The following is a 10,243-nucleotide window of genomic DNA, read 5'->3' as shown; positions in this document are numbered from 1 at the left end:
CATTTATTCCTACATGCCATTAGAAGATGTCCACGTGTATGCAAAGCACCACACACACATTATACGGGTGTAAAGAAAATCTCTCAACGGTCTTTTAGCTTACAGCTTGATGATCTTTAATGCCTTCCACTGATCTCTCAGTATGTTTAAACAACCCCATGACCAATTTATTTTGGTCTGACTTTTTTTCTTTGATTGCCCTGCGGTTTTCGTCATAAAGATGTGGAAATGAGGTATCATTAACACTAATGTCTTGAAACGGCCCTAAGCTCTATGTTGTATCCACGAATGACTTCCCCATGCAGGTTTTCCTTAGTTCTGACATGTATTTTGTATTTATAAGCTGCAGCAGATGGAGCGATGCGACCCCGCTCTACCAGTCACGACATCCGGGAGCTGCTCAACAGCCTGGCGGAGAAACAGGACCAGTTCGAGGATCTTCTGTGGAGGCTGGAGCTTCTGCTGGGTATGGCGCCTGTTCTCGTAAATTTAACGCCTTATATGTATACCGAATCAAAATGGGTACGGGGCCTGCATTCAGCTACATAAAACGTTAACCTCCCGTGGGTCTCCAACGCCTGAGTATCAGAACTGCGCATACCTTAGGAATACCAAGGACGTCCTTGGGAATACCTATGATGCGTAAATAGATCTCCTTCAATCTAGTTTCTTCTGTGTAACTTGGCGATGTAAGGTACACGTTGGAATTAAGAGAGTTGGAGCTACCTAGTTGTTTGGATTATATATTGAGCTTCAACGACGAGCAAGTCAGGTCTGTCCAAACATGGTAAATAATTCAGCTGTTCAATTACTGCGCAATTAAGATTGATGGAATACCGTAGGAAAGAAAAGAGTACACTATCACTAATTTCTAGATAGCCATCAATACACTTGCGTGCGTTTCTTATTTCAGATTCTGACGAGATAGAAGACATGCCACAAAACGTGACGTCGTCATATCTGAACGACACCTCTGGCTTCATGCCCGGGAATTTAACAGAAGCGGAAGTGAGGTCAACCGGAGAGCATGACCCCGTGACAAAGACAATGGTAACCATGGTGATTTTCATCAGTTTGATCGTGTACGCCATGATCATCAAAGGGATTCTCTTCTGCAAGGAACTTCAAAAACACTGGTGAAAAGGCGCTGTGATTGTTATCATGAAAATTATAACAAACCAAATTGTTTATCGCTTTTTTGTGTGCGGACATCAAGCACCAAGACAATGACTTGAGTTGGTCACTAGCACAATTGCAAACAACAATAAGGAGCGAAGTTTTTGTGCTATATCCTTTCGAATACCAGCTATTGTTGCTCACCCGACATTCCGGCAACTGAAAGGGCCGTTAAGCTGAGGTCCACTGTTCAAAGTTGTCAAAAAGAGCGAGGAGAATTTCACCATTACACTAGTGGGCCTGTAAATACTGTACAAAACGCCTGTCACGGCTAGAGAAAGGGTAGCTCTTCAGTGGAGTAAACTGGTTCCAGATCACTGCAACCATTTCTGTATAAATCATTTTTGATAGGTATGTACACGTCATCCCATTCATATGGTGTGATATGAAGATTCATTTTACAACGTTTAATGGTCCCACACTGCACTGTACGAGATGTCGAGGTGGACGTACATTGTGGCTGTGTACGTACTAGTAACATATACGTCACTGCGGCAGACAAGCGCCACATACAGTTATCTACCTAGTACATGTACAGTCATTAAGGATGACCGAGAAAGTCCAGAAGTCTCTGTATTCCAGCTTGTTTCATACGCCTCTACCTGTGAAGACCATTCGTGTAAATCACATGTTGCCATTGAAATTTGTAAAATGGTGGTTTTTGACCCATTTTTCCTAATAAAAACGAATCATCAATGTGGTGTTGAATTAAAGACAATATGACGATGCTGTATCATAAGATTTTAATGCACCAGCAAGACCACGCAGTCTCAATTTCTTTGAAAAAAATTAATTGGTGCAGTTTTAATGGTGATTCATAAACAAGATTGCCTTCTCACATTTGCAGTCCATACATGACAACAGAAAAAGACGTCGCGTGATTTAACATCAACAAGAAGCCATAGGTGACAATCCTCCGTGAAGTTTTATATATTTCAACAAAATCCCAAGCGTCAACGCCAGACCTACTGTGCAGACATTATAATTAGGCAACGGTTAATACAATGAGGGCGCGTCACAAGCATAAAACATACAAAGAGCTAAATCCATTACTGCTCCCAGGGCGTGTAAAGATACTGTGCTTCAAGTTCGAAGTTCATTTTAATTACACACACACAATCATTGCATTCACATAAAGATCGGACTATCATGGTCGTGTCTAGTAACAAAGACAGCCCCACCGTCAATGACCGTCTTTGGATACTGTCTGGCCAATTTGATACTGCCTGGCCAATTTGATACTGTCTTTTGCAGCCACCGAAACATCTGCTTGGAGATTACCTGTACCTAATTAAGCGCGCCTGGAACAGGCCAAATTCCAGCAACAGTTGCGGTAAGCACCGCGAGTGTTACTACCGCAGGCCAGATAACCAGGATATCTGCTTACAGTACCTCTGCTACCAGACAACTGCCTAAACCTACGGCCTATTCCACAGGATTGTAAAAGTAGGGATGTTTCTAAAATATGCATTTACTTCAATATCAAAACAGCTACGGTAAAAATAAAAAGACGTGCATCATCCCGGACATAATGCCACACCACATGCGAAATTACACAGAAATGCGACGTACGGAAGAATGCATTTTGGCTGCGAACATCTTCCAAAAAACCTGGCATCTCTTAAGCATGGGCAAAAACATCTGGAACCACTTATCAAAACCACCCCGTATCTGCATGAAGTTCCACCCCCCCCACTGCTATTCCCAACAACGCGTTTTTCTGGACCATTCCAATTCGCCTCGTAATTGTAGGGGTGCGTCTGCAATATTACATTGACCGCGAAAGCAGCAACGGCAAAAATACACATTCGTGCATCAACACGGGCATGCCCGCAGACGGCGTATAAAATTGCGTGCCGATTACACAAAGAGAACCCAGTGTTTTGACTGCGAACATGAAAAATCAGCCGATCACAACACTCCGTCCGGAGGTCCTGACCTCCTTCACGGGGTAATAAAACTACTAGCAACTCAAGCCAAACACTCCCCGTGTGTCTAATACCCCCCCTCCCCCCACCATGTTATCACTTCCCTCAGCCAGCGGCTGTCTAGACGTTTTAAATCCCAGCGTGCATCATCGCACCTTATCCCACTCCACTTGAGACGGCAGTCCATGGTCGTCATGGTAACGCCAGTGTCAAGATATTTTCTACCGTTTCACACCTACGCACGGCGCAACTATTTATGGATACAGTCGATGGTATACTGTAGCTTTTCCCGCCGTACAATAATAATCTGTACCTGCTTGCGTGACGTTGGTATTGTAATGATGACCCTTCTGCGCGAGGTTTGGTGAGTGAGATGGTGGATGAGGTAGGGTATTTTTGACGGACATCAACTAGTTTATTATGGTTTTGGAGTGCAATGATGGAATCATTATCAAGGCAAGATTACCAAGGATACTTTCAGTACAGCTGGACTAAATCGCGCTCCTGGCGGCCGCCCGCCCCTAAGGTTGCCGCCCCCAAAAAAGGGGCGGGGGTCGTTAACTCCCCACCGAGAGCTTGTGTAAACACAGGTTACTTTCAGTAAAACAGAAATACGGTAACTCTAAATGCCATGCAACAGCCTTGGGCAACGAAGGCCTTTCAAATTTTCAAATACGCTCACTTCCTGATGAAATAATTGAGTACAGCACTCCAAGTTAGTAAAAATCATTTTTGGACTTTATTTTGTTAGCTAACAAGTATTATCTAAAAAAATGCAAACCTTGACCCCACCAAGAACAGCAAATTCCTGATGGATAAAAGATGCTTTATACCATTACCCCAATAACTAATGCTTTGAAGGCACCTACATTTTGCACCAATATAGTCAAAAACCAGGATTTCAATCAGGATTTAATTTTCTCCCAAGTTCAGTGGACCTGGAGGCACTGTAAAAGTGAAGGCACAGTTTTTAAGCTATGACTGAACTCTTGTTATCCAATTATAAAAAGTGGCATATTATCTTGATCTTTTGGCCTTTGTTATCCACCACCATGACTTCCAGTGGTGTAATTGAAATTCATCCACTGTATTGCAGCAACAGCCTAGCAAGTAGATTGCTCACTTTTCAGTTTAATTCTCTGACTACCAAAGTCATACCAAAAATGGAGCAGGTACAGGTACATCCTGTTTCTCTGCTTAGCACTTAACATGTATGAGAAGTATAGCAGTTGGCCACACAGTGCTACCAGTAGATTTGCCCCCTTTTGTAACTTTATCACTGCTTGCACTGCTGTGTGCCCAAGGGCTAAGGAAATGCAGATGGGTCCCCACCCAACACCCCAACTTCAGCATTCACACAATATCAACTCATGCATTAAGCTTGTTCCAGACTGAAACTGAAACCCGTCATCACAGCCCCTTGTTGAAGTACACAGTTTTGATCTTGTCTCCATATTTCTCCTGGATGGATGCTTTTAGGTCAGGCTCCAACTTCTCTACAGCTAAGGAACTGTGGAGGAGAGAAAACGTGTACTGAGCTACAACATTAAACTAGTACTGTTATATAATTAGATAAACTATTAAAAGATATGTTAACTACATGTTGTATGATGTCATGTGTTATGTGTTTATTATCATTTGCCCTCGTTGACCTATGTAGTACTCTTGTTACATTTTTGACAAATATGAAAAATACAAAATACAAACATATTGGGCCTACATGTAACATTATAAAGATGGGTTTGCCCTTGAGGTATCCCAAAAAGTATCACAAATTAAAGATAATACAACGGACAAGCAACAGACTAGGCAGACTATCTTGGTACTTAAGATTTGGCTAGTAATACACTTCTTACAGGAAATAAAGAAATATATATATATACTGTCAAAGCATAAGAAAGTGACATACGCTCTTTGCGGGAATAATGCACAGGCCGTTGGCACCATAAACACAAGGCTGGATTCAAAAGAACAAAAGAACAAAGTTGCACATCATTTGACAGGACAAAACATTCTATTCAGAAACCCTTGAAACAAATACTACATGTAGTACACAAAAATTATTATCCATTCTAAAGCTCTTATAATACACAAGTACAGATGAATTGTGAAATACATTCTGAACATTCTGAAAAGCAAGTATGGTACTCACAAGCATCCAACCAACATGACTTGTATGGGGGCATGAAGGAACTGTATTCTCTGCATGGGGAAGTAGTAATAGCATCACATACATGTAACATACCAATCCAACATAAGCACAGTGTTTATAGAATTTATACGCATATATACATACACAAACACATGCATGCACACTTGACAATAAGAATTATTTGTTTTTTTTTACCCCTATTCTAAAAAATATACCTATATACTTTACCTGCATCCATGTGTACCTCTCCATTTTCTGCATGATGACAGGACACAGTACTGAACACAAAGAGAGAAACACTGTAACAATAATACTCAATAGTCCTATATGGTACATGTACCATGCTTCCAATGTACAAGAACTCCTTGTACATTGTGTGTACTTTTAATTTCAATAGAAAAGAAAGAAGTGTTGGCCAGGAAACCATTCCAACTTTCTCACCTCTTTACTGTTGTTTCTTACCTATGAATTTCAGATTTCTCACATTCCTCACATTCAATGTTATGTTGAGACAAGTCTTTCCTTTGTCAACTTCATCATATAAGGCTACCATGAAGATTTACATTTGAGATACCAGCCAGAACCTTAAAACAGGTACATACCATTAGTACAAATTAGAATGGTACTTACACATTCCAGGTGCAGCCATGGACACTCTGGACACAAACACTTGGAAAATTCCCTTTTTTGCTGCTTTCTAAAGAGTCACAGGAAGGAATTAGAAGAAAGGCCTGTTTAATAATACTTCCTGGGGGTAATTCATTAGTAAAGAAGCAGTGGTCGAAATACTTTTTTTCAGTGCTCTGCAATATTGCAGAAGAGTCAAAATTTTGTTCTGCAATTTGGAAATACTTTCTGCAAATACACAAGCCTCCATACTACAATCTTGCAAGTTTAAATTTATAAGCATGAACTATTGATTGATTGCAAATTAGTGAAGACAAATTTGTTGAAGTCCACAAGGAAACAAAAGATAAACAAGTCAAGACAAGGTTGATGTAAATTAGTGAAGAAGCTCCTGTTGTTTCAGAACAGGAGCTTATAAGTGTTGTCTGTCCTTGGGGCCAAGAGCACCAAATCCCAAGTGCCAATTTTTCCTGCTGCAAAATTGCAGATTGTATAAATTTTTCTTCTGCAATCTTGAAAATCTATCTGCAAATTGCAGACTGCAGACAGGTATTTCGAACACTGAGAAGAGTTTAAAAAATAGATTCAGAAACATTCCTGAATTTATCTAATTCATATCTTAGTCTCTCCTTCCATTATTCCAAACTCTATTCTCTGACTTCTACTTCATTCATAAGAAATGTTACGGCTACTCTTTATCTTGAAAATATGTAGTCTCAGTTTGTATGTGTATAGTTAACTGATGGTTCTTACCTTGGACTTTCCTAGTTCATTCCCATTTCCATCAGTAATTACAATGCCATTCATGAGTTCTCTGTCACGAGAAAAAGACAGCAGTGGATTACACACCCTAATTGTATACTACACATCTATCTACTCATCACAATTGTCTAAAACCATCTCTGTTGGTATGAGAATGTACATCCATATATGGAAAAAGTTGTCTAGCTCAAGCACCTTCACACTGTATCATCTTTAAGAATTCTATTTACTGCAGTGTCTACTAGTAACCTGATTAGGTGCAATTAGGCTGTGGGAGATGACATCACTGGTACCAATGAACAACTCAACTCTTTACATTTTTCAGAGACTACAGGATAATCTACTAGCTGTTGTAGTCCACAACTTTAACTGGAATTCCAACATGAGCTCCAAAAGCTGTCCTTACCTTTGTCTCATGAGTGGTATATTGGCAAAGTTTCCTGCAGCCACTGCTGCAAATGGCACGTAACGCTGCAGCAACTGTGGTGCCCTCTGCAGTCAAAATAAACCATAGCCAATCAGATGGCTTATATATGCATATCAACGACTTTATAAAATAACATTGGAGAAGTCCAACAACAAATAATCTGTTTTGGTTTGGTTTGTTTGAGAATACAACTGAAAATCGTGATCTGCCTATAACATTCTGGTCAATGTTAGCATAAAGTAATTTTGTATTATATAACGTTACATATATATATCATATACAGTATCTCTATTAAAAGATTTTTAAACGATAAGAGTTGAATCTGTTTCTGACTTTTAATTCATTGAAAATGGTAAGTTGGAAAATTTAACTGACTACACTGATTTCATTGTCCTACATGAAAGAGAGCATCAGTATAAAAAGTTGTCACTATCAATATTGCAGATAATTATGGTTGTGCTACAGTTCCTGATGCCTTGCCTTTTCCTAAATACAACACATATGTAGAAAATCTCAGTATATAAGTGTTTACCGCTGTGAGAGAGTTAAGGCCCACAGACACTGCTACAGCTGCTGTGGTCGCACTGACATATGCTGTACCAATCTGTCTGGGAGAAAGAAAATATCTAAATCTATATTTTTCTAACAAACTGAGAATTAAATTAGCCAAAGTAAAAAAAAAATGTTCCTGAAGTCTTACACTCCTCTGTAATTGTACAGGAATGCATTTAGCTAGAATACATGTATTACATTTCTTCAAATGTGAGAAAAAAAACTTCCTTGAAAAATAGGTCTTCAACTTTACCAAAACTACATGTAATATAAAACTTAACAGAAAGTTTCAAATGGTGAAGTTCCCTTTTAGATGGTTAGTGTACCTGAGACATCTGTCATTTTACATACTTGGTTGTTATTGCAGATGCTGCATTCCTGTTGGTATAGTTGACCAGAGCATTGAAGGACTGGTTAATCCACTGCCAGAATACAACAGCTGGTACTGTCCTATAATAAACAGACATAAGATTTTAAAAATCAAAAGTGACAGCAGCACAGTGCTGCAGAGGGTGTTTGACAATACATGTATTCCCTTGGGGTGAAGCAAAAGTCTTCTATTTACATCATCTTTTCAACCCAGCATCACATGACTTGAACTGACCTATAGAATTGCAGCATGAAGCCCGTGATGAGCATTCCACCTGGCACCTGGAAGGACATCCGACCAATCACGTTCTGCAGCTCGCCTGAGTCCGGGTGGAAGGCGGAGTCGTACAGCTTCTTGGCATACCACAGCTGCTCCTCCGTCGTGCCAGGTGGCATAGAACCTAGTCTGTGGAGATGTCGTAAAATATATGTAACATTTTTTTATTCAATTCTAGATGTAGGTACAGAGGTACAGAGGTACATGTCTTGTTTTGGGTGGCAGAGCTAGCTGTGGGTTTCTGTATCTGTTGACATCTCCAGACAAGGTAGGTTGATATCATGTGGGTGGGGGAAGATTGGCAGGCAGAATTACATGAGGTCAAAAGGTCAGACAAAGGTTTGTTGGGAAACCAGAAACACAACATTTTCCCCTAGGCCCTACCTGTAATTTGTGACCAGATCTCTGGCTTGGTTTAGCTTTGCATCACTGCTCAACACTGTCCTCATGTCTGTCAGGTTGGCAAAGTGCTTCAGCCGGCCTACGAAGGTGGACTGGTCCCATCTGGGCCGGTCCAAGTCAATTCTGGGCATCTCGGAACTTGCAGTCATGTCTCCAAGGAGGTTAAAATCTCCCTGCTGAAACTGGATTGAGCAAGTAGCAATTTAGTCACCATGAACCATATCATTAACCCTTAAGGATAATCATGTTCGTAACATGCACAAATCATGGAATCAATCAGTGATGGCAAGCTTCACCCCTTTATAACCATTCAGTAAAGAGAAGCACAGCACCAACTGGAAGAAATATTCCTACCCTGCCAAAGAGAACTACTCTACTCAAGGACATATACTTCTGTATAATGTCCTTGCTCTACTCTAATTTACTCTTACATATGTAATAACCCAAAGCTGCAATTTTGTATCTATAAGGGAAGTGAAGAAACGCGCGCAGTCACACAGACAACAACATTCCACACCCTTGGGATGACGTATAAATCATGACCAGTGGGCGGGGCCGTGGGCGGGTCATTCTTGCTTCTAAGGGTTAGCAATCTGACTGTCATATATGGCCTCATAGTACATTTCAATGTCTTACAGACAGATATACTTTCGCTACGGGCATTTTCTATGAATGTGCATTCAATTTATGATTATCAAAAGTCATTGCACAAAAAAATGCGCAGGTATCCAAACAACAACCGGTCAGAACTAGTTCGTCACAAATTCTAAACAGCCGCGCAACCCAGAAAACGACTGTGCCACTGCGAAGAGACGCAAACACTAGTCAGATTAAGTCGAATATACTTAACAATTGTCTCCTACATACAAATATAAGAAAACGTACCTTGATTTGTCGTGGAATCTCTTTAAAATGTTGGATTTTAATTTCAAAACAAGACCCAACTACGCGCCACGTCTCTTTCTAAAGTAGGTCAAAGGTTGCGCGAGGTTCAACAACTGCGAACTGCATCCTGGGAAAAAGTTGCAACATTGTCTTATTATCATATACATTGGTCTTTAAATTGATTAAAATGGTTCTGTATTGTAATTTCTGACATTTATTATATTACTTAGTAAACTCATTGCCACAACTGTAAAGGTTGATAAAGGTTAAGGTTTAGAGTTCAAACCCTGCGTGATGTTAATATCCCATCATTCACTGCGATGTGACGTCATTGGCATAGTAACATTACCGCTTGGAGGAAGCGCTAGATCGTGAAAAAAATGGTAAGTTTTCTTATGTTTTCTTCTATATTGTGTGATTGTTTGAGGTAGACATATATTTTTGGGACATAGAGCAGGCCTGGATTCATCAACGCACACATGGTAACTCCCGAAAGGGCATGGTTTTACAACAAATCGACTATCACCTGATATTTTTTCTAGGATGTCGATAAATTCTCGTGGTGCCATGCTTCTATCGTGCCAAAAAATTATGCCAGAATTTGCTAGAATTTAAATCTGAGCTTCAACATCTCAGTAGTTTGTTCCCGAAAGACATCGGGAGACCCATGCTATGTTGGTGGGTCT

At 40.2% G+C, this 10,243-nt stretch overlaps 2 protein-coding genes and 1 pseudogene across 9 annotated transcripts in view; 2 read left to right on the top strand and 1 right to left on the bottom strand.

Moving 5' to 3' along the window:
• The window catches only part of LOC109470878, a 170,831-nt pseudogene that overhangs the window by 83,403 nt on the left and 77,185 nt on the right, over positions 1-10,243 (top strand).
• On the top strand, positions 348-2,065 carry LOC109470892. The gene is made up of 2 exons (XM_019769983.1): positions 348-466; positions 914-2,065. The coding sequence occupies exons 1-2, from the start codon at positions 361-363 to the stop codon at positions 1,138-1,140; spliced, it is 333 nt and encodes a 110-aa protein (XP_019625542.1). The 5' UTR covers positions 348-360; the 3' UTR covers positions 1,141-2,065.
• LOC109470884 (sideroflexin-2-like) overlaps positions 3,191-10,243 on the bottom strand; it is a 12,035-nt gene continuing 4,982 nt past the window's right edge. For 3 of the 8 annotated variants that reach the window (XM_019769969.1, XM_019769970.1, XM_019769971.1), the window contains exons 6-12: positions 7,052-7,137; positions 6,637-6,697; positions 5,887-5,953; positions 5,485-5,534; positions 5,257-5,306; positions 5,014-5,061; positions 3,191-4,614 (exon numbers count right to left, since the gene is read on the bottom strand). In XM_019769969.1, coding sequence (XP_019625528.1) covers positions 4,515-4,614; positions 5,014-5,061; positions 5,257-5,306; positions 5,485-5,534; positions 5,887-5,953; positions 6,637-6,697; positions 7,052-7,137 — 462 coding nt within the window. In that variant the 3' untranslated portion in view covers positions 3,191-4,514. Of the gene's footprint in view, positions 4,615-5,013; positions 5,062-5,256; positions 5,307-5,484; positions 5,535-5,886; positions 5,954-6,636; positions 6,698-7,051; positions 7,138-7,604; positions 7,681-7,975; positions 8,075-8,228; positions 8,400-8,654; positions 8,855-9,026; positions 9,102-9,557; positions 9,657-10,243 lie in introns of those variants that run through there. The other 5 variants (XM_019769973.1, XM_019769966.1, XM_019769968.1 and 2 more) reach the window with 5 other exon arrangements.

Source organism: Branchiostoma belcheri, unplaced genomic scaffold, assembly GCF_001625305.1.
Source record: "Branchiostoma belcheri isolate BF01 breed outbred unplaced genomic scaffold, Haploidv18h27 scaffold239, whole genome shotgun sequence".
Classification (NCBI taxonomy): Eukaryota; Metazoa; Chordata; class Leptocardii; order Amphioxiformes; family Branchiostomatidae; genus Branchiostoma; species Branchiostoma belcheri.
Note: the sequence above shows the minus strand (reverse complement) of the source record. Positions and strands in the feature narration are given on the sequence as shown.